The following is a 21322-nucleotide window of genomic DNA, read 5'->3' as shown; positions in this document are numbered from 1 at the left end:
TTGGAATCCAGAATCTATGGTACAAGTAGAGCATAGCATTACATGACAGAGACAGAATACACGGGCATTACCAGATAGCACTCAGCGACAGGGCGTGCGTGTGGACATCTACATGAGCTTGGCTTCCTTCTTTGCGAATTGTACTTGGGAGAGCCTGTGGCTGCGTAGCGTCATCTGCGTGCTCTGTGCGCCGCCCTTTTTACCAGACGTCGTTGTGGGTGCTGCCGGGGCAATTGCGACCTGGGACAGCGATATTCGCGCCTCGTCTGAGGCAAATCCAGGTATACGAATGTTGTGGTTGCGTTCTTGCAGAAGCAAGGAGATGAGCATGTATGCATATATACGTCGTTGTATGCGCACCTAGGTGTAGTTGCAGGTCCTTGACCTCGAGCGTATCTCCTCCCCGATGCTTCGCAAGTCGACAGCCGAAGTTCGTCACGGAGTCGATGAACTCATCTGCGATGTCAAGAAGCAGCTGATATGTGTCCGTTCAGATTTTCATATTTTTCTGAGCAGGAGGAAAGGCACGTACATCCTCTACGTCTGGCTCGATCTTGACGTTTGGGTCGATGCTGGATACGAGGTCCTGTATGGATCTCCGCATGCTCTGATCGCCAGGCGTGTTCTTCCGTCGTGTCCGGTTGTCGTCCAGCGGCAGAACCGTCGAGTCTTCTGGCTTTGTGACCTGTGGTGGAGCACCTGTTCGTGGCCAGACCCGGCCTGCGTTCAGGCCCCGCATACATCTACCACAACATACAGCGACTTGCCTGTTATGCGGCCACTCGGGATACCACCAGTTAACGACGGCCGTCCTTGCTGAGCAGGCTGCCATTGTACCGGGCCCTGTTGAGTCACAGATGGAGTCTGGCTGATGGGGTACCCTTCGCTGACGGGCGAGGCACCGAGGAAGGGGCTGGGGTTCGTGGTCTTGAATGCCGCATTCGCAGCGGTGGCCGCAGCCGTCACGGCAGCGGAGGTGGATGCAGCGGTGGCAGACGGTGTTGCACCCTTCCGGGTACGCGTACGTTTAGCCGACTTGCGTGCTGGGACGCGTTCAGGGGGAAGACGACTCACCGGAGCGGGCGTGGCGGAAGTGGATCCTGCGGCACCTGCGACTTTATGCTTGTCTGCGTACTGCTTGAGCTGTTGGAGCATGTTTCGCGATCAGCATGGAATCGTTCTACCGAGAGCGGATCATATATGTGCGGCCGTCCTATTGTATCGTGGCTACATTGCCGAACAAGACCACGGTCACAAGAGAAGCGTAAGAGGTAAGCACCTGGGCTATTTGCTGATGCGTAAGCTTTCCCTGCTTTGCGAGCTCTCCCAGCTGGCTCATGTTCGCAATGAGCAGCTGGGCGATATGCTCGCCCGGAAGTGGGTCTCCATTCTGTGACTTGAACGCATTGCCGAGGGCGGTGATGATGTTTGTCGTCGTCGGGTTTGCAGCAGGCTGAGTGGGCGTCGGCTGATTCGGAGGATTTGCGGCCATGTGAGGAAACCCGAACTGAGAGCGCAGGTAGGAGAGGAATCAGAGTACGAGGTACAGTACAAGGCCCACGAAGGCGCGTTGGTGGCTGCAACGACCCGTAGTCGGGCTTCTGTCAGTACGCCGGGCACGTGAGTCCTTCCATATAAGGAAGTCCTTGTTTCACGCATGGCACGCAGTACACATGTCCTTAAGACCTCTGTTCCCCCTCGTCCTCCTCCTTCCCTATCCATCCCCTCCATCATGTCCACCGCTACCAAACGACCTTCGATCTCTTCGCTCCCGGACGATGTGCTCCTCCTAATTATCAGTTTCATAGATATACGGGATATCTTGTCCCTCCGCAAGGCATGCCCCTGCCCTCCGCTTCTGTCGCGTTCGCCATACTAACCAACCACCCCGCAGACGTCTAAACGCTTGTTCACCATGAGCAAGCTGCGCTGGGTCTGGTACGACGCCATGAAGCGCCATGTTATCCAGAGGGGGCTCCCCATCCCCGCTGCCGTCGCGACAGACCTCAAAGCCTTGACGGCGGAACACCTCGAGGCCCGCGCGGTGCACGCTGCGCACTTCCACGACAACTGGAACTCGGCACACCCGGTCGCGCGAAAGGCCGTCGAGTTCTGCGCGGTGAACTACATGGACGACGAGCTGCCGGACGAGCACCGGGCCGCGGTCACCCACGTCTCCTTCCTGCCCGGGCGGAACGGGCAGTACCTAATTACGGCCGTGGGACGCGTCTTGACGTGCTGGGAGGTCCCTCTAGGCGAGTCCGAGGCGTATCGGGTTGCAGAGTGGGTGTCGGCACGGAGGATTGAGCAAGTGATTGTGAATGACGACCCGAAGGCAGAAGTCGTCGTTGCATATGTCAGTGCGCACCCAATAACGTGCGTACTCCTCTCCGCCTGTTCGTCCGCTCGGCTGGGGCGATACTGAGCTATACCGGACCCTCCTTGTTGCAGTCAAGGTGCAGTGGAGTGCAGGGCATTCACGTTCGACAAATTCCACGGGAGGTTCAATTGTCGAATGGAGCTGCGTGCCCACCGCCAAGTTGTCATGTCCCTTCACGTCCTGCATAGCGATTATCTCATCTTTGGAGACCCGATGCATGTATGCTACCTGAGCGCGCCCACAATAGTTAAGCCGCTTGGGAAGCAGTCGTTAGCGGAGCTGCCGGTAAGTGGATAGTGGGGGATATTTGTTTGAAGTGGGGTACTGACCAGGATATATGCGAACTAAACAGGAGAACTTGGTACTGGCTGTCAAGCCCGTCAACCGATATCTCCTTATCGTCCGCCAGCGCACATTCGAGATCACGCTAGCCCCCTCGTGGAAGGGTCTCCGGATCCCCCAAGCCTCGCTCGTCGCCGCGAGTATGTGCATTGAGATGGACATACCTGCGTCGAGTTCAGTGATCGTCTTCCGCGACAATTCCCTTGTGGTCGACGAGGACCCCCCTGACTGGCCCAAGGATCCCGTCACTGTGTTGTCCCGCTATTCCGACGACGTGTTCGATACGGTGCACCAGTACGATCTGTTGCCGAATCCGAAGGCGAAGAACGAAGCTTCTGAAGATTCATCGAAGGGGTATAATGGGATGATGGACCGCCTCCCTTGCGTGTTTCCGTCGCAATGTACGCGCGTGCTTAACGTCGCGCCTTCGAGCTGCGATCTTCGCATCGGGCCCAGCGGGAAGGGATTCTGGACCGAGACGAGGAACATCACTTTGCGGCACGCCAGGACGCCCGCGCGATGTCTTGTTGGGTTCACGGTGAACCCAGGTCCATACGATACCGAGAAGAAGGCGGACGTCCAACCGGCGCATCTTGAGGTATGCAAGGACGTCCTCTATTCGCGCCGCTGCAACATCCACGAGATCCTCTGGAAGAAATACATGATCGCTTCCACGGCTCTGGAAGATACGGTCGGGCGGATAGCGATAGGTGACGTGACGGGGAGGGTCGAGGTGCTCGATCTCGCATGAAAAGGACGTGGACGACGGTCTCTGGTAAGATCGCGTTATGCGCGCGCTGTAGCTCTAGTGTATATATACCGCACTCCGTATACCCGCTGTATCCCTAGGTTACCTCACCATCGGTGAGCAGTTTCTCTGTATATGATCGAGGCTCGCGAAACAATAAGAACTGAGCTGCGATACTGGCCCGTGCGCGCGCTGCGTGGGAAAGCGCTACGCTGCGTGGGAAGGAGGAACACGTCGTCGACGTCGTCGGCGGAGTGCGCGCTCGGTCTCCTGTTTCCTCCCTGACCTCCCCCGCTAGCCCCAACCTCGTCGGGCATGACCAATGGACAATCTCGTCGCCATCGGCGTAGGTCTTGGGCTGCGCGCACTCATCGACGTCGTGACGCATCATAACCATCGCGTCAATGGCTCCCTCGTCGGCCTCTGGGAAGGCGCCGTTCTGCGTCACTTTATCACAAAATACCCTTCCTCGCTCGACCCCTACATCGCTTATGGCTTCAGGCTACTCGTGGACTTGCTATGGACGAACAGCTGGATGCGTCTCATCATTGTGGTCTTGTGGACACTGATGGGGATGGTACTCACCGATGTCGCGGTCGACCTTTACGCCGACCGCCGTTTCCGAAGACTCACTCGCGCGGTGCGTTATACCGTCATTTACCCCCTCTTGCGCCAGTTCTCCTCGTCGCGCAGGAGCTCGTCCTCTGCCACCCCGTCGCGCGTTCAGTTCTTCCAGATTCCCGCCACGACATCCACGACGTCCACGGCGCGCAGTCCAGGTACCCAGGCCCGCTCCCCTACGGATGTCTCGGGGCCCCCGCGCTCAGCAACCCCTGGTCCTGTTCGCCGTCCCGCTCTACGTGTGCCTGGATCGTTCTCTGCTTCAGAGACCGATACCGACGTGCCGCGCCCGCCTCCAATCTCGCGCGACAACTCAAGCACGTCCCAGCGGGATGGCTCTGTCACCTCAAGATCCTCTAGTTCCCGCACGCCTTCTGTTACATTCTCAGAACCTCTTGTCTCTCAAACACGACCCCTTGCGCGAGGCGAGCTTGTACGACGACCCTCGGGTAACTCTGCGACCCAAAGTATTGCTTCTGTGCTTTCCCCTCCCTCCTCCGTCGCTTCTCCCCCAGCCCACATCATCCCCCCTCCGGTCGCACGTTTCCCCCGTCCAATCCTGACCACGTCTTCTGCTGCGCCTACCCCGCCTCCCATTCGGCCACCATCCCCCGAGCTGGAGTACGTCTCCATTCCCTCCGCTTCCGCTATCCCTGCGATACCCGACAACATCGAGCAAATCAACCCCATCCGACCCGTCCTGTCCGACGACGAACGTAGCATCGGATCTCCCCTGAGCGGACGTTCAGGCCTCACAACGCCCAACGTCAACATCTTCAGCCCCCCGCTCCCCAACTCGGGCCTCACGACGCCCGAACGGCCGCATGGCGACCTCCCTTCCCAAGGATCGAGCACTATCACCGGAGGGTCAGACGCGACGGCGACCCCGCTGCCCATTCCAGTCCGCCTGCACGCGCGCGACGCCGATGATGCTGAGCAAGTAACAGCGTCGCTCCTTCACCCTGGTCTGCTCCCTGACATCCCTACCCCCCAGCCGAGTCCGGGCGTGGTAGTGCCTGTGGAGTACCTCCCCAGTCCGAGCCCCGAGGACGAGAAAAGACCGCTCCCGATCCGCATGTCCATGCCGGAGCCTCAAGTTGCCCCCGTCCTGACGTCTGATCTGGGGCTGGGTGGCGGGAGTCGGATGAGCGCGTCCGAGCCGCCCCCGGCGTACGAGCAGACCCCGGGGCAACAGGAGGAGGACGAGTCGGGGGAGAACACCCCGGCGGCGAGCGTGATCTCGAACGCGGCGGACCGCCAGCGGTTGCTGCAGCGTGCGGAGTCGTTGAGGAGTGTGGCGGACGAGGCGGACAAGCGGCGGTCGCGGCTCAAGAGGGAGTACGAGGAGGCGAGGCGGAACCGAGAGAATTGGACGGCGTTCAGGCTGAAGCATGAGATGGACAGGGCGGAGAAGGAGACGAGGGAGCTGCACGCGAAGGCGGCGAGGAGGTTCTATCGGGGTACGCTGCATCCTCTTTCGGCTGGGCGGGACTCTCGAGGTAGAGAGCTGACTTTTGCGTGTAGCTCACAACCTCAGACCTGAGCCGCAGACTATTGACGTGCACAGACTCAAGGTGGCAGAGGCGTTGGAGAAGGTCGAGCAGGCCTTGTACGACGCCATAGTCACCAATACGCCCGAGTTGCGCATCATCACTGGTCGCGGGAACCACTCGAGAAACGGCATCCCTGCGCTCAAGCTTGCTATCATTGGCGCCATGTCCGAGTATGTTCCGTTCCGAGGTTGTGGATTCGTATGTCTCTTCCACTCACTGTTTCGCGTTTGTAGCTACCACCTCGACGTCCACACAGACCCCAGCAATCCTGGGGTCCTCATCGTCAACCCTCCGTCAAATCCAAACCTGACCATGGCTGGCCCATCGACGTCCTCATGATCTCACGCTTCCCCGTCTTGCTCTGCTTGGTTGGCTCATGTTTTCCCACTACGCCCTTGTGTATCGGAACCCAGATTGTGTAGTATTTCCAGTCTATCACCCTCTGTACGATTTTGCTATGAGCTAATGCTATCTTGACGTTGCTTGTGACTTGCTCGTACATCTGCGACATGTTCCGTTCCGCTCTTTGAGTTCCATGACTCTATTTTGTGCAGTCGAAGTTTCTACACTGCTACCAAGTCCATCCTGACAGTGTACAGGACATCTACCGAGCGGCTGCGAAACCGCCAGTTGACACCGACTCCGGCAGACCCGCCCCGCAATCATCGACCGAGGCCTTGTCCGCGGTGACCTCGATGACGAGCTCCCCACCGACACGGAAGACGTCGTAGAAGTCCAGATGGCACCTATTGGGGGAGGTGACGTTGTTGAACGTGACGCTCTTGACGTACGCCGCCGCGCCCTCGGGGATCGTCTGCTGGACCGAGGTCGCGTTGAAGCCGGCGACGGTGACCGTCGTGCTCACGTTCAGGAACGAGTTGTGGATAGTGTACTTGGGCGTGAAGGGCGAGAGGACGAGGAACTGCGAGGTGGAGGGAACGGGGTAGAGCCCGAGGAGGTGGAAGACGAGCAGCGTGCCCATCGCCGCTTGGTCGTCGTTCCCTGGCAGGCCAGCGGGGGCTGAAAGAGGACTGCGTCAGCGCCACTGACGAGAGGGATAGACTAGAAGAGGAGGAGGGAGGAATACGTACTGATGTCGAAGTTGGTGAATACGACCTCGCGAACGCGGTCGACAGAGTTGGTGGGGTGGTTGGCGTAGTGGTAGCCGATCGGGGTCTGGAAGGAGGGCTCGTTGCCGGCCAAGTAGTAGCCCGCGTTGAAGAAATGGTCCAGACGCTTTACGAACGTGCTCTGCAGGGCAGATGTAAGAAATCAGTTTCTCATACCCAAGCTGAAGGAGCGACAAAACACACGTTTCCGCCCATGAGCTCGATGAGGTGCGCGGTGTCGTGAGGTGCGAACCATGAGTACTCCCAGGACGAGGACTCATAAAAGCCGACGACGTTGTCACCCTGGAGCGAGCACTCGCGAGAGTCGTCACTGTCGTTCGGTGAGCAGTCGACGGGATCGGTGAAGGCGAACGTGCCGTTCGGCCACCGCTTCTGAGCGAAGCCCTTGAATCCGTCGCTCTCAACTTTGGGGTCCCACACGTTGCGATAGAACTGCAGATTCCCTGTCAGCGCTGATTGATGCTAGATCGCTGGTAGCGGACGTACAAGTGAACGGTTGGTGTACTTGGCAACATCGTCAGTCTTGTTCAGGAGTAGGGCGACCTGGCGAAGAGCAAAGTCCTCAAAGGCGTACTATCGATTAAGTCAGTTTTGCTAATCTCGACGAAGACAGGACTAGAAGGCCATACCTCAAGGGTACGACTGCCTTCGCGGGTCTGACGGCCGACGCTCTGAGTGTCCAACACACCGAATGGGACGTAGCCGTACTGCTTGTACACGTTCACCTGCCGGCCAAGCGTATTCCACTCGGGCGGGTTGATCTCAGCATCAGCCAGCATCGCCGAATACAGCTCGTCCAGATCGATCCCGAGCGCAGAAGCCTCGTTGTGGTAGAGCATCGCGAACTGCCCAACGATGGGGTCAGCGCTCGAGCCACCTTGCGTCCACCCGGGCAGGTTGTTCGCGCGGCACTCGGGCATCCACCCGAGCTTGCGCCAGCCGTCGATGTAATTGTCGACGATCTCTGCGAACTCGACTGGGGAGTGGAGCGACATGAGCGGGTAGAACGTGCGGAACGTGTCCCAGCTGCAGTAAAGCGAGTCAAAGTACGGGTGGGTCGTGCCCGCGAACGCTCCCTGCGTCTCGCCCGTCGCGTTGTTTGGCGTGAGCGACCCGCGGTAGAGGGACGAGTAGAGCAGCTCGGTGACGTTCGCTGGGGTGTTCTTGATGTCGATCTCGATCTTGCTCAGCTTCTCGTTCCAGAGTGCTTGGGATTGGGCGACGATCTCCTCGAAGGAGGAGGTGCCGACTTCGCTCTCGGCGTTTGCGCAGGCTTGGTCGACGGAGACGAAGGAGACGCCGACGCGGATGTTGATCTCGGTCGGTTCGCCTTCATACGAGAAGAGCGCTCCGGACTCGTAGACACCGCCGATAAGGTTGCGGGTGAGATTGAGGGATGTCTTGCCGAGGCCCTTCGCATCGAAAAGCTCACTGGACAGAACAAGGGACCTGCGTCAGCGTCATAGCCCCAGCGACACGAACCAATGTACATACTCCGACATTCCAGTCCAGACGCCGTATTCGCTCAGTTTCTGCTTTCCGCCATCGAGAATATCGTAGCAAGCGAAGGCCTGATAGCTGTAGATACCAGGGCCGAAACTGGAGCCCCAGTGTCCGCCAATGATGATCCTACCCTGCTCAGGATCGATGTTCATAGAGCCGCCCACGTATGATGCGGGGAGGTCATTCGCGAGGTCGAGCGCGAAGTACGGCTTCCCCGAGCCCTTGGGGAAGGTGAACCGCTCAAGACCTGCGCGACGGGTGGAAGTTGCCTCCATCTTGATGTCATTGTCGAGGGTCTGGGAGAAGTAGCCAGGGTAGGCATCCTACATCATGCAGACAAGGAAGGGTCAGTCTGCAAGGCTCGTAAGAAGGGCCGCTTCTGGAAGACGCACATCGGTGTTGTTCTTGCGGAAGCGCTCACGGTCGGCGAGGAGCACCTTGCAGGAGTTGAAGCCACCCGGGCACAGCATGGGCATGATTTCGAAGTTTCCATAGGTTCCTTCAATCGGGGTTCAGTGTGCTTATATTCATTCATGACCCTGGGTATACTGAATGTGCGTACCGAGCGAGGAACCGGTTCCGCTGTCGTGGAGCGGGCTGAGACCGCGGATTTTCTGTGTTGGATCGGTGATATAGCCTATGATTCAACGCATTGGATAGAATGCCCAAGAGAACCAGAAGGACACAATACGAACCGGCAGGAGCGTAGCCCGTTAAGTCCGTAGAGAACTTAACCTAATATGGTGCCAGCCCAGATTTTAGAGAGATTGAGTTGCGTGAATTTACAATACTAGTATGTGCGTGACGCACCATGCCAAAGGGCACGGACGCACCAGGACTTCACGGGACCACAAGCAAGGCATGAAGAACATTCAGCTAAGCCTATGTCCTGGAGCACAGGAAGGCGTACCAGACATCGCCGAAGTTGTCAGTGCCGATGAAGACATTAACAAACTGGGTATAGTCGATCTCGGTTGAGTTGGACTGCCCCGCCTTCTTGATAGCAGCAGAGATGCGCTTCTGGACCTCGGGTGACGGTTGTGCGTGCACCCCCACTCCCGCAAGGCAAACAGCGGCGAGCACCCAGAGCGCTAGCGTCTTCGCGACGGCCATACTGTGGTGATGTGGAGGACCAGGTGAGGCTCAGCCGAGCCGACACTCTTCCGTGCGCCCTTATGTACCCTCGCCTGCTGGGTGCATGATACAATGGCCATCGGACGAGACTTCGAAGCTGTTGGGATAGAGATAGGCGGCGTCGCGAAGTCCGCGGTAGCACATGCATCGATGCTAGAAACTCGGCCGCATGCAACCCGTGATCATTCCTCCGGCCTTGTTGACGCGTGTTTGGCCCCTTACTCGCGCATGCCGCCTGCCCGACAAGGGCGAATCCAAGGTGTTCGTCCGACGGCAGGAGCGGCGCTTATGAGGGATGAGGGCATCCGGACAGTGGTTGTGCTTCCATGCCGTCACGGACAGCGGCTTCAGCGGGCCATCAGAAGGCCGCGGTATCTCTAACTCGACTGACATGGGTACCGCTATCGCTCGTAAAGACACCGACTGAGCGGTCTCATGATGCTGGGCGCAGAGTGGTATCGTAACATCAGAACCAACGGCCATACCAATGACAGCCGCTATAAATGCACCCACCTCGTCATGCAGACGCGTCCGTGCCGTTATCACGCCCAGACGACCTGTGTCCAGTCACCGCGCTGCCGCAACGGTCTTCTCTACGATCCTCGCCAGCTCCCTCCACACGACGTCCGGCCCTGGGCCATTCGCGCTCCAAAATTCGCGTTCCTGAGCGGACAGCGGACCGAGGACGTAGTCCGTTATATCGGCCCCACTCAGCCTGCCGCGTCCTATGCCCAACCGTAGGCGGTGGAAGTCGGGATTGTTGCCCAGGGCAGCGACGATGCTACGTACGCCGTTGTGGCCGTTTGCGGAGCCGCCGAACTTGGGGGAGACCACGCATGGCTTGTGATCGAGGGAGTCGTGGATGACGATCAGGCTGGCGGGGTTGATCGCAGTCTTGCGTAACATGTCAACGACTGGCCGCCCAGAAATGTTCATCAGAGCTCCTAGAGGTATGATGTCGGGGTCAACGCGGGTACGCGATAGAGTCAAGTGTGGGACAGACTTGGCTTGAAGAAGGTGAGTGTCACTGCTTGTCTGATATCCACGCTCGTGGTCGCTGCCCAGCCAGAGCGCTCGGACGACAAGTGTGCACCAAGTCGATTCGCTAGTACGTCAATCATGAAGTGACCGAGACTACATATTGCTTTCCAGTCAGATCAAACCTCAACTGAGTTGCAAGCACTACCTATGCCTCGTTGTTGGAAAAGTGATGTTGCCGAGGCCGACTACAAGAAAGTGAGGGTTGACCATCCAGTGCTCAAGAGCCGGAATTGCAGTCTGTTCACCACAATGAGCTACTACAACGAGCACGATCCCGAGAAACTTCGAGGACGAGGGGCCTACCGGAAAGAGTATGTGAGTTGGATCAATATGATAAACGACCTGTGCAATGGAGTGGTGGATATACCTAGATGAGCGGTCAGTCGTACAGGCAGATGGCGCGGTCACGAGAAGTATCCTCCTCTTCGCAAAGAGCTACAGCTTGCGGAAGTCATGCAAACTACCCGGATTAGACGGGTTTCATGAGAGCACGATATATGCAAATGTGTCGAATTCGTTATCTCTATCGGCAACACGCCTAACGTGTACTGCCCGTGGGGATAGCATCATACACAAGACATGGGAACGAGGTTGGACTCGCAAGGGTATGAAAACAGTTGGATGAGCAAGGGAGAAAGCAGCGTACCTTGGTGGTGGTCGGAGGACAAGAATATTTGCCCTAGCGCGGAGGCCAGCACGAGAATATTGGACGCGGTCATCTGATTCGTACTGCGGTTCGATTCTGAGCGACGCCATTTCATTTTGAGAGCCCGGCTGACATAAGCAGGGCGATCTGGAGATGAATCCCCACCTGCTCCTCACAGACGCCGACGCTGGGTGGCAGCGGCTTCGTCCCAGCACCGGCAGCACGTTCGTCGTCCCCGGCTGTACCTTCATGTCATAACAGCTCTGCCCTCTACCACCACGTCCACTTCCACCCCAACGGCAACGACGGCGGCAACAATGGCGACAGCAACAGCGGTCGAAGAACACTCCCCTGACGCTCGTCTCCGCCGTCCCGCTCAGGCCCCGCGGCGAAGGCTCTCGACTTTTCAGGCCGGACGGTACGCACTACCGCAACCTTGTCACCAGCTCCCCTACTCCGTTGAAGCCCTCGACTTGTCTCTCAACTCTCTGCCCCCTACCCTCGCTTCCCTTCGTCTCCATGTTCTGTCCTATCTCGCCGATCTCGAGTCTCGGCTCTCCCTTCTCGAGTCGCCGATCTCCACAGAAGCGATCATGGCCAAGGGGGAGCTGACCATGGAGGAAGCTCGCACATGGGCCAAGGATGGTCTCGAGATGCTGCGCTCTATACGTGAGGACGTCCTTTCCCACCTCCCCGACATTTTCTCCCTGGACAGCGTCCCCACCGTCGAGGATGTCGAGGAATTCGTCAACGCCCACTTGCCGGAGGTCCCCACCCTACCAGAGATGCGCTCCCATCTTCCCGACGTACCTGACGTTGTCCGCTCGCACTTACCGGACTTCAAGCTGTCCGATGTTCGCTCACGACTAGACGACGTCCGCTCTCGCATTTCCGATCTAGACTTCAATAAACCATTAAACTACGTCCCGACGCTATCTAATCGACTCCAGTCCCTACAAGAGCATCTCTCCGCCATGGAGCGCTCCTCGAGCTTGTATTTATCAACCTTGGCGCCTAGCGCGACGCTCTGTACGCTCCTTGACAAGGTTCTCTCTTCACATTTTGTTGCCGACATCTCTTCGGACCTCCGGAGCGGGGAGGAGACACTGGAAAAGGCTGCGCTCGAGATAGGGCGAGCCATGAAGCGATCCCTGAACGGGTCTCGTCTCATCCAGTACGTCGACCTGCCCGAGCAATGGCGCAACAACCCCTTTGTGAAGGGCGGTTATAGGCAAGTGCGCTGTGATTATCGAGGCCAACGTGCGCGGCTAACTCACGTTCGGTTTCGACGTGCAGATTCATTCCTCTACATGATTGGCCCCGACTCGTCCTGTCGCTTTTCGCTTTGCACAATGAGACTCGTACGTATCTCCCCGTATTTCTTACATAGGCTGTGAGCGTGTAGCTGAGGGAGATCTACAGTGAATATCCACACGCATTTGATACCCTTCCTGCTCTGGTCCTTCGCTTTGTTCCGCTTTTCTCCATCATACGACACATCCGACTACCAAGAACCGGCCAAGATCGCCTTCACTGTATTCGCATTGCTCTGTCTCTTTACCAGCGCGTTATGGCACACCATGGCGGGCTGTGCGCATCCCGAAGGCATGGAATTCTGTGCTAGGGTTGACTATGTCGGCATTGGATGGTGCGTATCGGAAGTGCGACTCGGTCTTGGGAGGCTAACTAACGGTCTCGTCCCATGTCGAATAGGCTCATCAGTGCAAGCGTCGGCACTTTGGTGTACTACGGCTTCCAGTGTCGACCAGCTGAGCGCGACGTGTTTCTCCTGCTCTGCCTTGCTGTCGGACTCTCCGGCAGTATCGTCCCGTTCACCCAGTGGTTCAATCAACGAGAATACAAGGTGCGTCTTCGCTATCTGCAGGCTTCTACCGACGTGTACGCTGATCCTCCCTCGGCCAGAACGCACGCATCGCCTTCTTCCTCTGCATGGCGTTCAGCAGCATCGCGCCCCTGGTCGAGCTCTCCCGGCTCCACTCTCCGTGGGAGATGTACACGTTCATCTCGCCCATCGTGCCCTCGCTCGTGTCGTACGTCGTCGGCCTCGTCTTCTACGCGACGCACTTCCCCGAGTGCGTCGTCGCGCCGCGGTGGCCGTCGCTGTGCCGGTGGCTCGACTGGCTGGGCGGCGGGTCGCACGCGATCTGGCATGTGTTCATCGTGCTCGCGATCAGTCTGCACAAGCGGGGGATGGAGGTGATGAAGGGCGGGATTGGGGATGCGTGCACTGTTTAGGTTGTTTCGCTTTTTGCAATGAGTGCTGGCTTTGCCGAGGGTTGTTCCTCTTGAATGTTAGCTTATTCTTCTGTTTAGGACATTGAGAGAACGACGAGACGGGCGTCTGCCCTCAGTCAAATCATTCCCGAGTGCAACTGTTCCCTCCGCATACGCCATTTACCTATCTCACTGTCTACGATGTGCAATCGTTTCCGCGGGGCTTCATGCGTCTGAACGTTTGGTCTGTGGAATTGTAGGCATTGGGGGCCGAACTGAGTCTTCCTCGGGGTTTAGAGTGCAAAATGTTGGTACCTCGGAAACTACTTGGTCACTCCGTCGAGACCGCTGTGAAGGAATATTGCAATGAGGCAACCGCGCTCTCGCAAAGCAGGAATATAGGCACCCAGAAGGCCAGTCCAGAGATCAATCCAGAAGGGGCGAACGGGTGTTCGGGAGGCGAATGCGACTTCAGGGTGAAATCCATGGAGGACTTGCTCAAGCTCCGGGTATGGGATATTTCTGTTTACTTCCTTTAGTCGACGGGTTCAGTTAAGGCATCTGATACAACTTCACCGACAAGCTCTTGTTACGGAAGCCTTTCAAAACCTTTTGAATCTGCCCTCGTTCCAAGCGAGCTACGTCATAGTGGCCGACGGCTTCCTGGTCTCCCACCACCGTCGTATACTCTGGATTCGACCACATCCCACAACTGAACTGCCGCAGTATGGACGAAGAGAACGTGTCTACGCTCAGACTGCTTTATCTCGAGAAACTGTCGAAGGACCAAGCCGCCCAGATCATCGCGTTGAACACCCAGATCACTGCACTGGAGACCCAAGCTACGACTCAAGAGAACACATCGCCCGATTGGCAACATGCATTGCGAAGCTTGCGACGCACCCACAACCGATACGTAGGCCTGCAGAAGAACCAGAGCCGGTCCCACAGGCTCACAAGCAACCTGAGATGGCGACGAAAGTGCGCGTGGCAGAAGATGATCATGTGTCACAGTCACCCACGTCCGTACTCGCCGAACTCGGCACTTCTACGATTGAGGACATACTTCGGAGCTCGGTAAGTGCAAGCATGAATCCTTAGTGTTCCTGTTCCTCTCCGAATGTCGACCTATGTTGCACTAGGCGTTCCGGGAGAAGCTGTGTGAACTTGGACGTCTTGTCTTGGGCGATACGAAGACCCTGGACGAGTATTTTGAATGGAAAGGACAGACGGAGATGATAGCTTCTGCTCAGCGGGGAACCTTTGTGCCCACTTATAGACGGAAGCTCTCCTCAACTCAGCACACCTCTTCTATGAGCAACTCCTACGCGCGACCACACGGGCTTCACGAGAACGTAGGACGCAGCGAGGTCGAGCGACTTGATGCAGACAAGGGCAAACAGACCGAGGGGCCAAGCGTCTCAGCTCATGACGGTCTCGAGGAGAAAGGTTCGCCATCTTCGTCGAATGCGAGCGTGCCTCAGGCTCCAACGACCCCGGTTTGTCTCGACGAAGAGGTATTAGGGTCTACATTCTGAGCTCAGCCAAACATACTGAACGAGAATTTGGCTGATAGACTACCCGAAGCACGAAACGGGAAGCCTCGGTGGAGGTTGACGCGTCAATATCTTCTGTATCCAATAAACCTAATCCGGCAATGGGAGCGGGGCGGTTAATCGACGCAATGGAACCGAGGCCCACCTGTTGAACAGTACCCCATCGCTCTCAGCATGGTCAACGTCAATCGTGACAGTCCCCACATCACGTCGCTCTATGGGCTATGAGGCAAGCGGCATACATACTGCGGTGGGGCCACGGTCATTCGGGGAATCCTTTTCTGGTTCTGAGGGTATCAACGACACTGCTACGCGGGTTATTTTGGGTGTATAGAAGTCCTAGCCTTCAGGTTTCAAGCGCTTCCCTTCACGGCAGCGGTAACGACGAGTATTCGATCAGTACAGATTCATCTGTCTCTTATGCATGTAGTGATGTGTCACTAGCTAAATAAGGAAGCATATAGAGCAACGCTGATATGAAAGAGGGATTAACCAGCAATTCACTAGCCTGGACAGTCTCCTACGGACACCCAATCTCACTCTTCAAGCTCCGGCAATCCGAAGTTGAGGAAGACCATCGGTGCACCCTGAGGCTTAGAATCCTCGTGCAAATATACAAGCGACTCCATGCGCAAGGGAAGACTGCCCCAGGGGTTATGTCTAAGAGTAGATTCAGATCAGGTGAGAGTATTTTCAGTGAGCCGTTGTGTAACTCACTTATCTCGCAAGTGAGTCTGCATAGCAGGATGGTATCCCCAGGCAGGGCAAAGGGTACACCCGAAGACCTTCATGTCGTTGAGCGATAAGGCATGCTCGGTGTTCGCAGTCATCGACTCAAACCAATGCTCGTGTTGTATGGCGATCGCAGCGTCGGCATCCGAGACTCGTTCGAAGTAATCGGAGAGTATAATGTCGCCCTCTTCTTCGACTTCAATTCCCTGGTGGTCAATCAGATACCGGATCTATGCAAAGTGAGGTGAATAGATTTCAGGCTATCAGTTGCGACTAATCACAAGGAAAGTATTCGGACGTACTACTCCTTGCCAATCATAAACTGGCTTCCTGCTCATATCTGCGCCCAAGGGAGCGAAGCGAGCCCCGCACCCTTCCAGCTCGTCGTACGTAGCCGTTGTGGGGTCGAAGCCGCACGCGCAGATGACTGCTCTTGTGATGTTGACGTTTTGGTCGAAGACTGTCAGCTCTTCACCTTGGAAAGGGGCGTCATAGTCGTTGTTGGTATGGCGGAGGATGGCGACTTCGTAGTTCTTGATTGCGCTGCTAACCGTATGGTCGGGAACAGAGCTTTGTCGAAGGCAGTGATGTGCGAGTATGCCTGGCCACCTGAGACGGGGGCGGCGACACTGAGTGCAAGTGAAGGATACGATCGCAAGCCTGAGGAAAGCAGGGGGGTACGTCGATAGGACCTCGAAGTCGTTGCCGAGCTGTGTCAATGCCTTCTGGACAAACACTTCTTCGTTACGATACACCCATGCAGCAGTGTAGTTGGGAATGTCGTCTATGAGAGAGAGAAGAGATGCCTGGACGATGTCATCGGGCTCCTCCTGCATGATCAAGTCCCGGAAGTCAGGCAGATGGGCAAACTCTGCAAAACCGGGTTCACGGTCTGATTCGGCAGTGCGTCGTGGAAAATGCGAGGCTCGATAGGTCTGAATAGCTTCCTTGAGATATTTCAGTCTAGCGTTATACTTGCGATCGAGCCGCTCCTCGTTGAACGTCGTCATGATTCCTATCAGTGATGTGCGCATAATTTTCCATGCTTCGCTACGTGAGCCTAAACTCTAGATCCGATTGAAAGTTGACCGACCTTGATCAGTCAGCTTGCTAGCTCGATTTAGGGCCTTGACGGTCAGCAATCTACGGTCGAGGGTATATGTATTGATGTCATCCAGTGCGTGCCCCCATCCTTCCTCGCGAAGTCTTACTTTCACCCTACATCCAAAGAATAAGTTGTAGAATAAGATTGGGGAGCAGATACGCACGAGCTCAGACGCTCCAACCTCAGGCTATCCAGTTCAGCGGATTTTATCGTCTGGTATTCCTCCTTCCACTCAGAGAGCAGTTGTGCGTACTATGACGATGGCATCAAGTCGATCCCTTTGATGAAGAATGCGATGATATTTACCTCTCGGCACACTACAACGAAAGCTTTCCGCTCGTTCAAATAAGCGTCCTTTTCATCGCCGTCTCGTGCAGCCCATTGGGTGTGAATCATTTCCACTTCTGGCTTGAATATCTTCCCGTTATATCGTCTGAAGATCTGAGACCTACGATGCTTGGCATTAGCTCCTTTTCGGAGAGGACCGGAGGGAACAAGCACAGGCGGCTTACTCATACCTGTATCTGAGATCATTCCATTCGGAGGGATTGCCATCTGCGATCTTCCACAGGACGTCATCCATGTCTTTATGGTTCGTGGTCAACCTGTGTGAGATGAGTAGATGCTGCATGGTTTCGATGTAAGACTCACAAATCCTTCTGACAACTTCTGCAGTATCTCGCCGAAAAGACCCAGATGACGGTATGGATGTTGGACTTGAGACAATTCTACGGCTATCTCGGTTTGCGGAGGGGAAAAAAGGCAGGGCTCAGGCCATGTGCACTTACATGGCAATGCGGAAAAAACAGCAGATTCGCGTACGCAGGTTCGCTCAAGTAGTACGGTGGTTTGGGCAACCCTTCGATCTGCTCGCGGGCTTCCGTCCAGAAGCTCGTAGACCTCCTGCTCATGAGAAGTGTCCTGAAGCTCCTGGTCGTCCGTGCAAGGTTCAGCAGATCGCGGGGGTACATGACTCCAAAGATCTGGAAGATCACGTCGGAATCAATGGTGGTAATGACCAGCCCAAGCTCCAACTCACCTCAAATAATATATCGAGAGGCATCGCAGGCATGTCTTTCAGCCCTCCTCTACGGCCGCGGAGGTGGCGTCGAATTCCAGGAAGGCTGATCAAACCAGTTGCATCAGATGAGTCTGCTCTGCCTACGGACATGTCGAAGGTTGGCTGAGGAGTAAGGTTTTTGGCGACCTGGAGGTCAATGCTCGCAACATGGGCCGACATGGATGAGAGGGCGTGGTGGTCAAGAGACTCGCGCTGCACACGTGTCAGTGGTAGCACTCATTCCTAGGACCCGGGCGCGTCAAGACCACATTTAGCTCCGGAATGGCAAATGGGGCAACTCATGTACCTTCCACCGTAACGTGTCGCAAGAACACGCACGCCGCCAGAGACGCACGAACCACACATCCTTCCATTCTCAGAAGGAGCGCGCACCCGGTGCTAATATGCTGTATCAGATGAGACATGGAACCCTTCCAAGGGTCCAGATCTGTCCAGATGGAGCAGCATGGATGGGAGCTTTTACGAATGCGGATGCTGTGAACCGACAGAATGAGAAGATAGTACATAGCATGAATGCAATGTCCTAGTGCAGACGCCATGAAGGCCCTCAACTCAGGAGCATTCCTCAGATATCTCTAATTGGACGAAGCGGGTCAATTCCATGATGTGCGCTGAGTCTTGATGAACGTAAACATCATCTTCATTGAGCACCAGCTCATCCGAGACCAGTGGCTTGTTCAGCCAGAGCCAGTGGCTTCGCGTCATCAATCAGATGATAACATAGGCAAGCATTGTCGAGACGACTTACTCAAAGAGCACATGTTCCTGAACTTCGGCAAGACTTCCGTGATAGTTGCATTGCGTACAACCGAGAACGACGTCGGAGTCTCCCAAGGAGGAAATGGTGTTCAGTGCTCGTGAGATTTCACGTTCCTTAACCCTCGTTGCGTCGCTATCTGAGATGCGTTCCCAGTCATCGACGGATCCTGAGTGGCAGTTGGGGTGCGAGCTGATCGAATGATAGATCTGCCAAAAGGGACAGAGAGGAGTGAGTCGACTGTCGGATTGATTCGTGGGGGTATCTACTTACCGCTGCCTGCCATGCAAATACGCCGTATTTCCCTTCTGCTAGCCGGTCATGGATCGAACAAAACGAGCACACGAGTCGTGCCCCGCAGTTCTCCATCTCTCCGTATGTCGCTGTGCTCGCATCTAGACCGCAGGCAGCGATGACCGCACGAGTGATAGCGACATGCCGGCTGAAGATTGCATGCTGCCCTCCTTCGAATGGTGCGTCGTTATTGTAACGCACAAGCCCCCACACGGCGCGGCTATACGTGCCGTGCGTCTTCCTCCTGCCTACCGAAAACACCGTAGGTATCTGCCGGAAGCACCGATGAGCGAGTACATACGGCCAGCGAAGCTGAGTCTGTCGGCATGACTGGCAGACAAATGAAACGATCGCAAGGTCGAGGAGGCTTGTCGTTGGAGTTATGATATCGTCCAATTCTCCCGCCGCAAGTGCCTTCTGGATGAAAACAGCTTGCCAGTGGTCTGTCCACGAGACGATCAGATCGGCCAGCCGACCCTGCAGAGCGAGAAAGTCATTTGGAGTGATGTCGTCCATCTCGTTTCGGACAAGGCTCTTGATCTCGGGGATGTCGGCGAACTCGGCAAAGCCTGGCTTCAGGTCTGACTCGGCGGTACGGCGGTCTTCCGCCAGCTGGCAGCTGTCCAATAGCTCCCGAAGGTATCGGAGTCTTGTCCTGTACATGCTCACGAGCTTCTCCTCGGTCATCCGGATGGACGCGAGCCGAGCTTCGCAGACACGCGTAAGCCGATTCCGAACGTATACCAGCCGAAGGGGTGCGACAAAATCCACGATCGACTGTCGAATGTGTTTCCATCCTATGTCACCTCATCAGCTTAGGGGCTCTCAAATTGGATGAGGGATCAGGTACCATTGTCGGTCAACTTGGTAGTGCGACTGACTTCTTTGAGGTTGGATAACCGCCAGTCGTCGTTGAAGTGCAAGTGATCTATCACATCTGCCCAACCCTCTTCGCGAAGTCTGTCTTTAATCCTAGAAAATGGGAAATTAGCCAGGAAAGCCATGAATGATGAGCGATAGGCTCCACGACATACGCTTCGAAGCGCGCTGCCCTGAGGTCCAGTTTGTCCCGGAACAGCCTTTCATTATAAGAGTACCTCCAGTGCGGGAGAAGCGAGGCGTACTTTTCGACAAATTTGACTCAAGTGAACACGCTGGACTGGCGGAAACGGCGCGCACCTTCTCGCACTCCTCCACAAACGCCTTCCGCCTGTCCTTGTATGCCTCCTTCTCTTCATCAGTCTTGAGCCGGACCCATTCGTTCCGAATGGTAGCTACTTCTTCCGTGTGATATTTGCCCTGATGTCGCCGGATGTATCTGCGATCACGCTGGATCAACTAACTTTCAATGACCACTCGATAGACCGTCCCAACCTAAGAGCGCTCTCTCCACCACGAGCTTCGCCCATCACCTCTCGGAGCAAGGTCTCAACATCGTTGCGGTCTGCAGAGAACCTACAGATGTTAGTCAGTATTGAAGAGGTGAAGCATGGAACATCCTGCTCACAAAATCCTCTTGCATGGATTACAGTACCTCGCCGAAAATAACCAGAGGACAGTGTTGATGTTCACTTTCAAGCAGTTCTACACAATAAGAGTCGGTGGGGGATTGAATGAGACGCAGAAAAGCTACACACATGACAATGCGGGGAGAACAGCAGGTTCGCGTACGCAGGTTCGTTCAAATAAGATGGCGGTTCTGGCAGCCCTTCGAGCTGCTTCCTAGACTGTCTCCAGATGCGCGTCGACTGGCGGTCCAGCAGGAGTCTTCGGAAGTCTTTCGTGGATCGCGAAAGGGCCAGTAGATCCTTCGTGGTGACGTGAGACAGTACCTGTATGACATATCAACGAGGAGACAGTTAGCCCGATGCGCATACAACAAGTGACCTGCGCGGGAGAAATGACCTCGAAGATGACATCGAGGGGCATATGAGGCAGGTCTTTCAGCCCTCCTCTACGCCCGCGAAGGTGTCGACGACATCCAGATACGACGATGGCGCCGGCCCCCGTGGTGTTTCTAGTTTCTATATCGGAGTCGAGACGCTTGTTACGAGTTCCCAGATAGTCGTCGTTGGCCAATACTAGCGGAGCCATATTTCAGCAAGGCAAGCAGTGCGTGGAGATAAGTCCAAGCACTGCAGGGCATACAGCCTGCGTACTTATACCCCGGCGTGAATGGACCATGACCACACACGCAAGTGCTCGCGGCAGAACCTAACATGAGCGCCTGCTGTCCCCAGTACTTCCGTGCTTATCCAACCCGACACTGCGGTAACGCCGGCGCTAGCTCCGAGCTTGCTCGCACCGCACACACCATGTCATCATGTCAATGCAGTGCTCGTAAAGTACAGCCAGGATCTCTAGATGCGGACATTGCGAGGGAACATGGGTCAGATGTTAAGGATTCCTCAGCAAAGCCGAAGCTTTCAAGCGGTCACAGCGTCCCGGGATAGCTGAATAATAC

The 21322-nt window shown here is 56.0% G+C and overlaps 8 protein-coding genes across 8 annotated transcripts; 4 read left to right on the top strand and 4 right to left on the bottom strand.

Moving 5' to 3' along the window:
- Positions 1-108: 108 nt before the first annotated feature.
- On the bottom strand, positions 109-1492 carry DICSQDRAFT_50676 (uncharacterized protein; the record flags this gene model as incomplete). Its single annotated transcript, XM_007362040.1, has 6 exons — positions 109-305; positions 361-475; positions 533-685; positions 751-1008; positions 1051-1143; positions 1280-1492. 6 exons carry the CDS (start codon positions 1490-1492, stop codon positions 109-111), a joined length of 1029 nt encoding a protein of 342 aa, XP_007362102.1.
- A 240-nt stretch (positions 1493-1732) lies between these two features.
- DICSQDRAFT_99337 (uncharacterized protein) lies at positions 1733-3605 on the top strand (the record flags this gene model as incomplete). Its single annotated transcript, XM_007362039.1, has 4 exons — positions 1733-1860; positions 1921-2376; positions 2452-2665; positions 2733-3605. 4 exons carry the CDS (start codon positions 1733-1735, stop codon positions 3471-3473), a joined length of 1539 nt encoding a protein of 512 aa, XP_007362101.1. The 3' UTR covers positions 3474-3605.
- Positions 3606-3792: 187 nt separating this feature from the next.
- Positions 3793-4044, top strand: DICSQDRAFT_44638 (uncharacterized protein; the record flags this gene model as incomplete). The annotated part of the gene is made up of 1 exon (XM_007362038.1): positions 3793-4044. A coding segment is annotated over one exon (252 nt), but the record flags the coding sequence as incomplete, so codon positions are not given.
- A 1597-nt stretch (positions 4045-5641) lies between these two features.
- DICSQDRAFT_50529 (uncharacterized protein) lies at positions 5642-5983 on the top strand (the record flags this gene model as incomplete). Its single annotated transcript, XM_007362037.1, has 2 exons — positions 5642-5814; positions 5878-5983. Coding segments are annotated over 2 exons (279 nt in total), but the record flags the coding sequence as incomplete, so codon positions are not given.
- A 265-nt stretch (positions 5984-6248) lies between these two features.
- Positions 6249-9390, bottom strand: DICSQDRAFT_144113 (glycoside hydrolase family 92 protein; the record flags this gene model as incomplete). The annotated part of the gene is made up of 11 exons (XM_007362036.1): positions 6249-6664; positions 6736-6895; positions 6958-7206; positions 7261-7347; positions 7404-8205; positions 8269-8600; positions 8670-8776; positions 8840-8914; positions 8973-9012; positions 9088-9115; positions 9188-9390. The coding sequence occupies 11 exons, from the start codon at positions 9388-9390 to the stop codon at positions 6249-6251; spliced, it is 2499 nt and encodes an 832-aa protein (XP_007362098.1).
- Positions 9391-9978: 588 nt separating this feature from the next.
- On the bottom strand, positions 9979-10662 carry DICSQDRAFT_144112 (peptidyl-tRNA hydrolase; the record flags this gene model as incomplete). Its single annotated transcript, XM_007362035.1, has 3 exons — positions 9979-10355; positions 10415-10545; positions 10598-10662. 3 exons carry the CDS (start codon positions 10660-10662, stop codon positions 9979-9981), a joined length of 573 nt encoding a protein of 190 aa, XP_007362097.1.
- Positions 10663-11383: 721 nt separating this feature from the next.
- Positions 11384-13517, top strand: DICSQDRAFT_133083 (HlyIII-domain-containing protein). Its single transcript, XM_007362034.1, has 5 exons — positions 11384-12329; positions 12395-12459; positions 12521-12746; positions 12812-12962; positions 13022-13517. Exons 1-5 carry the CDS (start codon positions 11416-11418, stop codon positions 13352-13354), a joined length of 1689 nt encoding a protein of 562 aa, XP_007362096.1. The 5' UTR covers positions 11384-11415; the 3' UTR covers positions 13355-13517.
- A 1782-nt stretch (positions 13518-15299) lies between these two features.
- Positions 15300-21048, bottom strand: DICSQDRAFT_99320 (uncharacterized protein). The gene is made up of 20 exons (XM_007362033.1): positions 20764-21048; positions 20496-20690; positions 20366-20442; positions 20233-20313; positions 20038-20176; positions 19893-19981; positions 19709-19830; positions 18838-19655; positions 18556-18773; positions 18094-18501; positions 17766-18029; positions 17515-17709; positions 17378-17454; positions 17245-17331; positions 17033-17174; positions 16890-16978; positions 16715-16839; positions 15924-16666; positions 15607-15851; positions 15300-15549 (listed from the first exon to the last, which is right to left on the bottom strand). The coding sequence occupies exons 1-10, from the start codon at positions 20950-20952 to the stop codon at positions 18360-18362; spliced, it is 2070 nt and encodes a 689-aa protein (XP_007362095.1). The 5' UTR covers positions 20953-21048; the 3' UTR covers positions 15300-15549; positions 15607-15851; positions 15924-16666; positions 16715-16839; positions 16890-16978; positions 17033-17174; positions 17245-17331; positions 17378-17454; positions 17515-17709; positions 17766-18029; positions 18094-18359.
- Positions 21049-21322: the final 274 nt, after the last annotated feature.

Source organism: Dichomitus squalens (assembly GCF_000275845.1).
Source record: "Dichomitus squalens LYAD-421 SS1 unplaced genomic scaffold DICSQscaffold_3, whole genome shotgun sequence".
NCBI classification, from domain to species: domain Eukaryota; kingdom Fungi; phylum Basidiomycota; class Agaricomycetes; order Polyporales; family Polyporaceae; genus Dichomitus; species Dichomitus squalens.
The sequence above is the reverse complement of the archived record's forward strand: the minus strand, read 5'-3'. Positions and strand labels throughout refer to the sequence as shown.